At 37.5% G+C, this 13180-nt stretch overlaps 1 protein-coding gene across 2 annotated transcripts in view; it reads right to left on the minus strand.

The window, feature by feature from the left end:
* The window catches only part of LOC107088682 (ras-related protein Rab-6B), a 91221-nt gene that overhangs the window by 18176 nt on the left and 59865 nt on the right, over nt 1-13180 (minus strand). The window contains exons 3-5 of one of the 2 annotated variants that reach the window (XM_015381000.1): nt 10804-10857; nt 10290-10395; nt 5405-5516 (exon numbers count right to left, since the gene is read on the minus strand). In XM_015381000.1, the coding sequence (XP_015236486.1) occupies nt 5405-5516; nt 10290-10395; nt 10804-10857 (272 nt within the window). Of the gene's footprint in view, nt 1-5404; nt 5517-10289; nt 10417-10803; nt 10858-13180 lie in introns of both variants that reach the window. The other variant, XM_015380999.1, reaches the window with a different exon arrangement.

Consider the following 13180-nt stretch of genomic DNA (forward strand, 5'->3'; position numbering starts at 1 on the left):
CTTCAGGCTGAAGAAAAAACAAAACAAGAGAGTTTGCAGAGATAACGGTAAGGCTGAGCTCAATTCTACAAAACCCGTTCTTTTCTATTATTCATGCTACAAAACATGCAGCATTTATCAGACTTGCTGATCTCAAAGTTAAAAACAGGATCCATGCTCTTCAGAATACCAACATAAAGTTTGCAGCTTTAATAATGATAGCTCTTCTACTCATTTAGTCGGCTCTTTACTGTAACCTTGTTTAGATTCAAAGCTTACAGTTGCAGCCTCCCAGATTTAATCTTTAAAACACAAATGTACAGAAACTCAGAGTTTAGATCATTTTTATTTTGTTATCTTTTCATTCAAAGATCTAAACCCATCCTTTTCATCCATTAAAGGCCTCATTCCCATACCGCTCATAATTAAAATGCTATTTTTAACAGACACAGAGCCAGATTACTGAGGATAGGAGCTGGAGGAGACCCAATCAGATGTATGAAACACCATTAACATATAGCCCAAACCAACAACCTCAAAAGCTTATAATACCCCAGTCAATTTCTGATCTTATTATTTATTTTTATCCTATTTACAATTTTGAGCAAGGGATTTGCATGTCTATGTGCATGCATAAGCATTAATAACATAAACGCATGGCTCAAAAAAAATCAAAATGTTTTTTTCCAAATTCACAAAGAGCTTCCTGACAATTTATTTAAATCATTAATGTCTTAATTTGATAATAATGGATTATAGGCCTGCACAGGGGCACAGTTTGCAGCTCTGTTGCATTGGAGCAAGAAGGTTACAGGTTTGAATCCATGCATGGAGTTGGCATCTTCTCTCTGTGCATGTGTGGGTTCTCTCTGGGTACTCTGGCCTCCTCCCACAGTCCAAAAACATGACTGTTAGCTTAATTGGCTTCTCCAAATTCTCCTTATGTACGAGTATGTGCATTATTGTATGTCACTCGCCCATAGACTGCCTGAGTCACTGCGTGACGCTGGCAGGACTAAGGGGGAGAAAATGGATGGATGGATGGATCTCTATCAAAATTACAAGAAACAAAACCTAAATATATCTCAATATATATTGCATATATAGAAGTTCAGCTATTTTCAAGTGAGTGATAAAATACACTGAACCTTTTCATATTTAAGTTTTTTTAGGTGGATTTATACCTAAACAAACAGCTATTCCTCTAGAAAGTTTATCGCAACACTTTTAACTTTGATTATTTCACTAAATACAAACTGGCTTCTTTTTGTTATATCTTTTTTTTATACACCAACTAATGAAGAGCCTAAATATGAAAGGAAATATAAAGGACACACATGGAGGTGAACACATAGATCAGATATGCCAATATGTTGACTTCCTGAAAACCTATCAACAGCATATTTACAGTGAAACATAGTGGGGGTCGATTCATGCAGCAATGGAAACAGAAATAAATTAGTTTTCTGCTTCATGTAAACAGAATGCTGTTGATCCATAATGTAAAGAGTCCAAGGCTGGTAGAGACTGCAGCTGTACAGTAACTACAGAAAAATAATGGTACTACCCAGATTTGATTCAAAGGGACTAAACACTAATTAACACCACATACCATGTATTATTTTATATTTCTTGTACATTGAAATTTCTTTATAGTAACATGAGAAAACTACGACAGCGGTACGACTTCAATTCGTTTGAAGGTAGAAAGATAAATGAACAATAAAGTTATCGTTCAAAAAGTACCATTTCATTAGAACGATTTCACAGATCTGACCACCATCAAATCTTTTTCCAGTTAGCTGGGCTCAGCCGCCGCCTCCTGCTGGTGCACACCAGTTTCCCCTCATGCTGAGCTCCAGCAGATCTGCAGCTTCTAGACTGTTTCTGCTCCCCTAAGCACTGAGAATTGTCAAAAACGGCACCACACCCCATTGAACAAAACCAAGGCAAGAAGAGACCAGCTGAAATGGATTTTGGGTTTCTATTCACTTATATTCATAATAGTTGAAAATAATTCCCTTTTTCCATCAAAATTCCCTTTAGAGGGACATTAAAAACAAGCAACATAAAGATAGAGACAAAGACGATGCCGGAGTCAAACTAAGCATGGTCTGATCACCTGCTGTGGCGCAAGAAGCTAAATGCTCATTATAAACGTTTGCAGCAATGCTGCTTCGAATAATGTGGCTTTCTTCTGCAGCAACTTAAATAATCTGCACATTAATAGGATTTAAAACGATCCGCTGACAAAACATTTACTTCGAACACAACACTTCTATTTTTTTTCACCTTTATTCTGCTAAAAATCTGTCACTTTGATCAGTTTATGCAGCTATGAGGCTCATTTCCCTTCACAAAGGAGATTAAGGAAGGAAGCTGATGGGATCTTAATGCAGTAAACAGAGGTTTTAATATTCAGTCAACATTAAGAGTCGATTAAACTTCAACTGAATTTAACTAATCATTAAATAAAAGGGAAACAGCTTAAGAAGTAAAAAAAAAAAAAAAAAAGTAAATCTAACTCTGATTAAATTTAACAGAATAGGTTAAAAACTTATTCAGTAATGTAGGCCTGACCAGGAGCAGCCCTGTTATCTGAAACCAAAGCTTCTCAATACATCTGTTGTTATGGAAGCGGTATTGGCAGCTCCAGCGGGACACATCCGAGAAAAACCGCCGTCATCAGCACTTCTCCTGATTTCTCTCAGTTTCCTGACATACTGGAGCAAAAAACGCCAGGGGAATTTCTGTCAGCAGCTCAAAAACTGTGGACCTAGCTGGGGAAATTAATGCATTTTGTACCAATAAAATTACTCACCTCACAAGGATAGATTTTCCTGCAGCAAACCTGACATTTGGTATTGCTCCATCGTTCAGAGGAAGAATGCAATAATGGAATCTCTTTCCAGCATCGGTATAATACTAATGAGGCCAATATAGAGAAATATGGAGAACTGTAAAGCATGAATCTAATAAAGCTATAGTGTACAGTGAGAATCCATCACATAAGTATAAATTACCACCTGATTGTTTTCTTGCTGATGCAGCGTGTATAATATATAAGTGAGGCTATAGAATGCAGCTAGCTAAATAGTATAACACTAGTCTAATGGATTATTGATGCATAGCAGTTTTATAAATGCACACTACTCAGTCCTAAAAGGGCAGAACCCAATATTCTCAGCTTAGTTTTTGATTTTTTCTTTATATTTATAGGCGACACCAGATGCACATAACCAACCCACAGACTGTAACAAGGACATTAAACCATGGACGAAGGTGATTCCAAAAAAAAAAATAAAAAATGTCCAGAATAGTTCGAGTTCGAAACCTCAAACTGAATTTGGAATTGACATTTTGAATTGAAAAAGCTGCCTGGATGGGAAGCGAAACGTCTTCAAACTTGGAAACAAAGTCCAGAGGATTGTTTTTCATTTTCTTTTTTGGAATCACTAAGACCTGGATAACTGAGAACCTTCACCAGCACATGGATGAAGGTAATTTTCTCTAGATCAGTAACACTAAATCCAGTGTTTTAAAGACTGGACAGAAATATGTCACTAAATCTTCATACAACTCAACAAGTGGATCCACCTTTGACAGCAATCTCTCATTCTAAAAACACAAAAGCATCATATCCACGTTGTCTCCATCCTTCATTTTGCTCCGTCGGGTCTGACTATAGCATAACGACTCAAATCTTAAACAGCAGTTAGCCTGAAGGAGCAGCCGACTGACTTTACAAATTTCAGTGACGCATTTTTTTATTTTAAATTTCAATGATCTCTCTCAGTTGTGTACAAAGGATATAAAATTAAACTATGAAACTATTTATTTTGCTTTATTTCTTTGTTTTTGTTAGAAAACAAGTGGCACTCTAAGAGCTACTTACTCATAGCACTTAAAGATGGCTATGCAAATTGCTCTAGAAATATTGTTTATTATTATAGGAGTGGCTGTGGAGCATGAGTTGAGCACGCCAACCATGTACAGAAGCTTTGGTCCTTGATGTGGCTGTTACAGGAGACCTTTGCTGCATTTATTCCCCCCCTCTAAACCCACTTCCTGTCTACCTAATTTCAAAATATTATTTGGTATTATAATTAATCTTTTTTAAATCATTTTATCACCATTACCTCCACCTGTCTTGGAAAGTATTCTTTTATAGCTAGTCTCAAACTGCCTGTAGAACTCCACAACAGATATACTGTGGTTATATTGTGGTTAGTTATATTATATGAATGTCTTAACATGGTGCAGAAATCTTTTTAGACCACCTTTTACATGGGCATTTATTGCACATACAAAAAAAACAAAACACAAATGCAAATTAGCACCCCTTGTTCTGAATCATTGAAGATCAGACCCATAGTATGTGACTAAGCCCCTTTAAAGTCCTCTTTCAGATATTCAAGGAACTCTACTAACAGCCCCTTCCTACCTTAAGGACATTCTTGACCTATCCAGTCCTCATATTCCAGCCTCCAAAAACTGCCCCTCAGTACCAGGCACAGAGCAATCAAATAACTCCTTATTTAAACTGTATGTTTTGTGCATCACTAATTTGTGTTATTTTTATACATTTCTTTAATCTGAGTATCTTGTTTCTCCATGAATGAGAAGTACTCTGTAATCATTCTTTAAATAAAATTTGAAATACTAAATAATATAACTGCAACAAAGCAAAACAATTTTCTTGATTCACTGCCTTATTATCAGATTTTATCCAATTTCAGGTGTATTAATGCCACAATTACCAACATATAAAGCATCGTTTACATTTACACCTGTGTGTGAAATCCATCTGTGGCCTACATTTTGTACACATCAACACATTTAACCAAGAAAACATGAGCTATTTAATGGTTCAGCTCCCTCTGCGTTTTGTCCTGCCCTCCTAATAATGTACATTTAGAATCGATTCTTTTTTTTTCTACCCCGGCTTCATTAAGAATCTGGTCACGTCAGCATTTTCTCCTCCATTTTTTTTTTTTTTTTTTTTTGGACAACCATACAAACTGTGCAGGATGTGCTGAGGAGGAAAGAAAATCCAGTAGTTTAGGTGTTAACTCACTCAGTCATAATTGTCTAATTTCAAAGCAGGTGGTCTGACAGGAGAATCTGCTGAGCTACAAACATCACAACAATTAAATGACGTTTAGTTTCGTTCCGTGAGGCTAATGGCTGTATCCATTACAGACAATGATTCTCACGCATCTTCCTGTGCTGACTGTGACATTAAATTATACCTACGTTCATCCTAAGGGGATCGTTTCCACCTTAGCGATACATAAAAGCGATGTATAAAAGCTGTGCTCTGTTGTGTTCAGCTCAATCTGCCTTCAGACAGACTGTTTCCATGGTGTCAGTACATAAAAGCAGATGCCAAAGTTAGGCGGTAAGCTAGGCCTCATCTATATACCTCTTGTCTGCCAGGTCTGTTTTATTGCCGACGAGCATGATGATGACATCACTTCCTCTCTCTGTTCTCACATCGTCAATCCATTTTGACGTCTGCTGGAAGGAGTTGACATCTGTAGGGATGAAGCAGAGTGAAATTAGTCTAGAAAGCTGAGGTTATACAGCGGCCCCACTGGTGCTGTTCTCTCAGCTACCATTATCAGATGGGAGAATGACAAACATGAGTATTACTGGAACTGCTGGGAAAAATGGTGACTGCTACAAAGAGTTAAAATAATGATCCTCAGCAGATCCTCGCCTAAGTGTCATATCTATAACAAAAAATGTCATAGATAAAAGTGGATTATTTCATTCCAAATGTTTTGCAAAGGTTAATATTGTTTATATCCATCCATTCCTCTGTCAATCCATCAATCCCTTCATCATCCCTCATCCATCCATCAGTTAATTCATCATTCCATTCATAAATCCCTTCCTCATCTAAAATCCCTTTCTATCCATCCATAAATGCCTACATCCCTCCCTTCTTCTAGAGAATAGAATAGAAAAGAAAATCCCTTTATAGTCCCACAATGGGGACATTGTGGTGTCACAGCAGCAAAAGGTTAGAGCAGAAGTGGTCCCACAATACTGACCTAAGAAAATGGTATAAAAATATCATAAGAAAATAAACAAAGTACTGTACAGTGTTTTTCCAACATAAATACTCTGTATCTGTTCTATTCATCCTTAAATCAGGGTTTATACAGGAATGAGTAACTCCAATTTAACGCTTTTTAATTCCCTTTTAATGGTCTTAGAAATCATTTTAAGTACCCATGACCCTCATATCTATCTATTTATCTATCTATCTAGATACCTATCTATCTATCTAGATACCTATCTATCTATCTATCTATCTAGATACCTATCTATCTATCTAGATACCTATCTATCTATCTAGATACCTATCTATCTATCTAGATACCTATCTATCTAGATACCTATCTATCTAGATACCTATCTATCTAGATACCTATCTATCTAGATACCTATCTANTAGAGAATAGAATAGAAAAGAAAATCCCTTTATAGTCCCACAATGGGGACATTGTGGTGTTACAGCAGCAAAAGGTTAGAGCAGAAGTGGTCCCACAATACTGACCTAAGAAAATGGTATAAAAATATCATAAGAAAATAAACAAAGTACTGTACTGTACAGTGTTTTTACAACATAAATACTCTGCATCTGTTCTATCCATCCTTAAATCAGGGTTTACACAGGAATCAGTAACTCCAATTTAATGCTTTTTAATTCCCTTTTAATGGTCTTAGAAATCATTTTAAGTACCCCTGACCCTCATATCTATCTAGATACCTATCTATCTAGATACCTATCTATCTATCTATCTATCTATCTATCTATCTATCTATCTATCTATCTATCTAGATACCTATCTATCTATCTATCTATCTATCTATCTATCTATCTATCTTCTTCAGTCTACAGGCTGCAGCCATGTCCCGAATTCCTCTTTTTTCCCATTGTCTAGCTTTTTCCCCGCCTCAAGCTTCTTTTCCAAACATATGATCAACTGGAAGCAACTCCGTGCAAGCATGCAGAACTTATATCCGATATAAATTATCTGATGAAATTGTTTTTATAAAAAAAATTTTTTTTATTTAATTAAATTTTTTTTCAATAAATAAATAATAATAATTTGATTACTTTTAATGATTTTGAACGACCCATGGACACCCTGTAAAAGCCTCCATCCATCCATCCTTCTATCCCTCCCTCCCTCTATCATCTCTGTTTAATACTTCATATATTCTGACACCAAATCAAGCACAGGTGTTTTTTTCATGTTCATTCTGAAGGTAACTGGTATCGGCATAATCAGGGGTTTAGTAGTAGGAAGGGCTGGATATTTTATTTGGAAGCTATTTTAGAAACCCCATGCCTTATCTTCCCTGTGCTTTAAAACTGAGCCCTATTTTGTGCCGGTATATCAAATCCCTAGAAAGTTATCAGGCTTGGCTGCAGCTCGTTAAACAATCCCTTTGACATGTCCACTGTAGCTGGCAGTTCCGATTGCGCATGACACTGAGGACCGACTCCCCTTCTTGGACAGGATTATGATAAAGGCTGGCTTTTTTTCCTGGAAACATTATGAAATGAGTTTTCTTCTGTCAAGTCGGAACAGTCTGACCTCATATAGAATCTGCTTCTCTGCATTCTAAATCCCTGTGTGTAACAAATATATCAACTAATATGAGAACTATGGTGCTGGATATATCTAGCAACATTTTAGTCAGTCTGTGGTTGAGAAGTGTGGACCAGTAATCACCAAGCAAACCATTAAGACTGAATGATTGTAATGGGCCTCAGTTGGATATACTGGAACAAATGACAGTGGAGTAACCATTAATGCAAGCTGAGGGAACAGACAGTTTTTATAAGACAGTCAAAATAATTAAGCGTGAATTAAATGCTATAATAAATCACTACATACCCTTTTAATTCAAAAGTCTTCCAGAAAGCAATTCCCTCGTCATGTTGCCCTTAATGAGGGTTTGAAAAGCAATTGAATCAACTGGATAAATTAATTTTATGTTGTATATTCAAATCGCTTTCACGGTTTTTAATCATACAAATAATACAGAGCCCATAACGAGGGTCCTTATGTTCATGCTGTTTGTGTAATTTATTTAGTAGCAGGACTGATTAAGATAATAAAAGAATAAGAAAAAGAGGAAATATTGTGATAAAAGTGATGAAATTAGCAGAAACTTTAGAACATAATAGAAAACGCAACAAGTACTTTAGTTATCTTATTAGCACTAATTAAAAACCTGCTTTTGTGTACACAAATTATCAGGAGTGTGAAAACAAAGAAAAATCCTCCTTTATAAGATAAAAAAAGTAGTTTAATTTTAAAAGATGTAGCTGGATGGCATTTAGATCCAGCTTAGGACACGACAACCCACAATACTTGAGCTAAAAGCTCAGTAGATCATCAGCCCTGGATTAAATCTAGATAAATTAGTTCCTATTAAGTATAAATTATAGCTTAGAATAATTACATAACGATGATGTCAACTTCAGGAATATTAACGGCTAATGATTAGCCAGTGGCAGTATCCTTAGGGAGCTTATCTATCCTATGGGGTAACATATCTGCACTGACTGACAGTGAAGGGCCTCGCGATGACATTTGCTGTGAATTAGCTCTATATGAATAAACTGAAATTAAATAGCTTCTCCTCTAATGCTGCAGAGGGAAAGATTTAAATCAATGTGCAGATTTGTTTTTTGACACCAGTGAATATTCTCTTTACATGTCAGTACAGTACAGATTAAATTAGGGGTGATTAAATTTGTAATTTCAAGATAAGATCTGGATAAGAGGTTTAAAGCAAACACCTTCATATCAAACCCCCACTTCACCAATGCAAGATCTTTTTACACAGGATCAACTCACAAAGAAGGTGACAAACTCTGAAGCTAAAGAGAAACTTTATCATCAGGCACAGCTTAGGTCAGCTGCACTTTCTGATCCTAAAACTCCCACACTACTCCATACTTGGGTCAGATTATTGCATCTCGAAGCAGCACTAAAAACCATTTCTAAACCAAGGCCTCTTTATTTGTAGATTTATTTTAAATACCATTTTATTGTGTATGGCTTTTTAAGCAAACCCAGTTAAAGAACCACAGGTCCAGTTCAACCTAAATTTAAAGCTGACAGTCAGGAAGTAAAAACAAAGTATTGGGTAATTTAAGAAAAATAGACGTGATATAACCAACTAAAGATATAAAAGGAGTCATTCAAGCTTAAAGTAGAAATCATTTAATTAGATTTTTTTTAAGTATTCAAATGGTTTTCTTTTTCAGATAGATATTCAAACCTAGAACATTTCTCAACTTTTTTCCAGATGATGTAGAAAACCAATCATACTTCCTGTTTGAAAAAGCTAAAGCCCCATTTACACTACCCTTGAAAAACCGATCCATGCCGAGAACGGTCCGAGTTCGGATCAGTTAACCAGGCCGAGCTCGGTCCTGACGACCGTTTACACATCCCGCTATCTCGGTTCCTCGACTCTTCGCCTCCTAGTGATGATCTGCGGTATTACTGCCAGTATTGAAGGAGGAAAGCAAGCAGTTGGTGGCGATAATGCAGCAAAAGTTGATTGCCAACCGCCATAAAACACAAGAAGAAGAAGAAGAAGAAGGAGGGAATCAAGCAAATCAAAATGGCAACGCCCGTCACATTCAGAAAGTTATGCTTGATTATTATTGCCGTACATCGGTGTTATTATTTAAAATGCCGTTATTTAAAATGTTGCGTGGAGAAGATTTCGATTGTTGTTTATAGTTGAAGAAGTTTTTCTTCTTCTGTTTCTGGAGGGGCATTACCGCCAACTAATGGAATGGAGTGTGAATCGGGATGTGCAGCCAGACGGAGATGACGCGTTCTACTCATGCGCTCTTGTTATCAGAGAACCGAGCCAGGGAAAAACCGAGCCGAGCCCACCTCTGGAACTGGTCTGCAGTTATCTTGGCTCGGTTGTGTCTAGCTCGGTTCAATTGAGTTTGCTTTCCATTTACACACGATAAGTTATCTCAGTTACTGAGCTCGGACCGGTCTCGGCACGATTTTTCAAGGGTAGGGTAAATGGGGTATATGATTAATCTGCAGTCAAACCCTTGAGCTCTTCTAAGATCTACTATAATTTCAGCTGCAGTCTTTTGCTAAGTTAAAAATGTTTACAATATGAGGGTTTCTAATATCTAAACTATTAGTTTTAGTAAAAACAAATGTTCTGTAAAAATCCATCATTTGGAGCCCCACATAACGAGCAAAGAGTGAAACCAGAAAGCTGTCGTCAAGGGCACTGACTTGTAATGTCGTAGACCACCACGGCCACGGTGGAGTCCCGTATGTAGCTGGGGATGAGGCTTCTGAAGCGCTCCTGTCCAGCTGTGTCCCAGAGCTGCAACCTCACCTGGGGTTCAGAGAGAGAACGCTGAGGAGGGGAAGATTATGGAGACAGTCAGAGAGCCTGGTAACAGCTGGCTCCCTTCATCACACTCAGCCAGTCATACGCACGGCGTTAGCTTCACTACAAGCATTATTCAGGAGGAAAAAAAGCTGTCAGTTCCAATGCTTTACTGCTTTTAAAGATGAGCAGACAGGAAAACAGCAGATTTCACTGTATCCACCTACGCAGCACAACAAAATGACATGCTGTTCCCTCAGCTCTGCTCAGCAGTCTGAATGCATTCACATTATTGTTCAGATTAACACCAGGAAGCCATCTAAGAAGACAGCTGCTTCTGATGCAGCTTGAAGGCAAATCCAACACCTCATGTCTCTTTTAGGACAATAAATCAGACGTAACGAAGGTCCTTACCGTTCGGTCTTCCAAGTACATCGTTTTGGACAGGAAGTCGATTCCAATTGTTGCCTGGAGAGCGAAGAGGAAATCAACAAACCAACATCACCAAATCTGCTTTAAGGATTATCTGCAGGCATCTGTTAATCACATTCATGTTATTCTGCAAGGATTCTGTTTAAGTAACCACAACAAATACCTTGTTTTTACACTCAGTGGAGTTGTTTACAATCAGGGCTCTTCATCCATCATCTATTAACCTACAGCAACAGCAATCTAATCCCTGCTTTTATTGAGTCATAAGCCAGATGGCAGTTGCTCTTCTTCAAGGCATGTTTACTTTCCGCTTCCAAGCCCACGGCTTTGTTGCTCTGCTGCCTGTCATGATCTCATCAGCTGCTCCGGCTCTGATGAGTCTGAACCCAGAAATCAATGCTAAACTGCAGATCTGTGTCTGTCCTTGCTGCACTGTTTGTCAGAGCTATTCGTTTAGAAAAATGTGGGAGCAAATCAACATCCTTTCATGATGCTGATCCTGTCTCTTAAGAGAAGGGGAAAAAACAATCTTATACACCCCATAAATGTGTTTTGCAGCAGAAAATCTAACTCTGTCTGATATTCTGATAGACAGCGTGAGCAAATGCAGATGTGGTCTGAAAGCTTTTCATGTAGACGTCTGCAGCCTTTGTGTACAGGTGGAGAAAAGGCCGGCCCAGAGCTAGATAGCCGGCTCCAGCTGCTCGTTTTAAGCGTGTGTTCCTGCAGACTGCAGCACGATCTGCCAAAAGTCTACAAGTTTCAGTGATGCTGCATTAAATTCAGCTTATGATGCAGTTTTCCTTCAATAGACCTGAAAAACTTTCCAATGAGGCAGAACGTTTATTTAATCATAGAGGGGTAAATTGATGTGATGCTCCTCTGTTTGAATGTTCAGCAGGGTGCCCACAGCCCACTCTAGACAGAGCATCAGCAGCTCGATCACGCACTGGTTTCCTTGGCGATGCCAGCAACCACAGTAGACTGATTCAGAGTCTGGCAAGGAGACAGGATGTCATTTATACTCCTGTATTAGACTCAGGAACATCAAGCATTGCTGGGATCAAATTACAGACTTAAAAAAAAAATAAAAGTAAATGGGACATGATATAAAAAGATCACCCCCTAAATTAGAAAAAAGCTATATTGTACCATAAAAACATAAATATGAAGGAAAAAAAACAATTTGATCATAAACGCATAATTTTCTTCTTGATATGTTTTTTACTGAAACGAATAATACTTGAAAAACAAATTTAATAGTATATTATTTAAAGATGTGTATAACTACTATAGCATCTAGAAGATAATAAAAAGTTTGGCTTTTAGTAAGATAATAGAAAAATGTTCTTGGTTCCAAAATGCTTCTGTTAAATATAGAATCCCAAAGACAAATACTTGCAAAGGAATGAGATCATGTGAAATTATTAATGCTCATGGTGAATTTTTAACAAGCAGATAATGTTAGGAGACCGGTCATGCACAGAACTGTAGACAGACTTGAAAAAAAAAAAAACTGATGTCCACTCAAATATATTCGTAAAAGAACGGAAGAATAAATAAACATTCTTTATTTAGTAGGCTAGGAATAATAGCTTTTATTAAAACCTAACATCATTAAAGTTAGTAGAACTTCTACATATGAATTTAAATAAACAGACTCTAATGCTGCCGTTGAGAGTAAGTAAACTATTTTAAATGGCACAATAAAGACTGGAGGAACAAGAGGCTTTTTTAATGCTCTGCCTACAACAGTTAAAATCTCCATGTTTATACTGAATCTCTCTTTTCTCTGTAGATTATCTATTGATTAGAAGGGGGGGGCAGAGTGAACCTATCCGCTTAAATAGGCAAACAAGTTCCCAAAAAACTGGAAGCATGTAAGGTTATCAGGCTATGAAACTGATAACAGGTGTTAAGAGAAAATTGCATTTTCGTGCGTTTTACACTGGCATTCATACTTCCGAGTGTGTTTTTCAACATTCATGGTACCCAGCAGTTCTCCATCCATCAACTCCTCCCTCTTTCTATTCCTTCTTCTCTTTGCTGCACTTAACGCTTGATACCTTGTCCAAACACAGGTCCGAGGCACATGAGAAAGCCTATGAGTATTGCTATCTAACATCTAACAACAAGCTCTACACATTGGCCATTTCTCAATTCACATGAATGCAAATACCGACTCGTGTCCTCACCATGTATGCTCTTGAGAAGAACACAGGAAAGTCTGGACTCTGTGCAATGGCGTAACGACACAACAATAGGCCCGTAACCGTAAGCAACATTATCTGGGTGGGCCCCAAATGAAGTACAGAGGACATTTTTTAACACTTTTGATTTACAGCTATCAGACTCCGTG

Source organism: Cyprinodon variegatus, unplaced genomic scaffold, assembly GCF_000732505.1.
Source record: "Cyprinodon variegatus isolate N-32 unplaced genomic scaffold, C_variegatus-1.0 Scaffold226, whole genome shotgun sequence".
NCBI classification, from domain to species: Eukaryota; Metazoa; Chordata; class Actinopteri; order Cyprinodontiformes; family Cyprinodontidae; genus Cyprinodon; species Cyprinodon variegatus.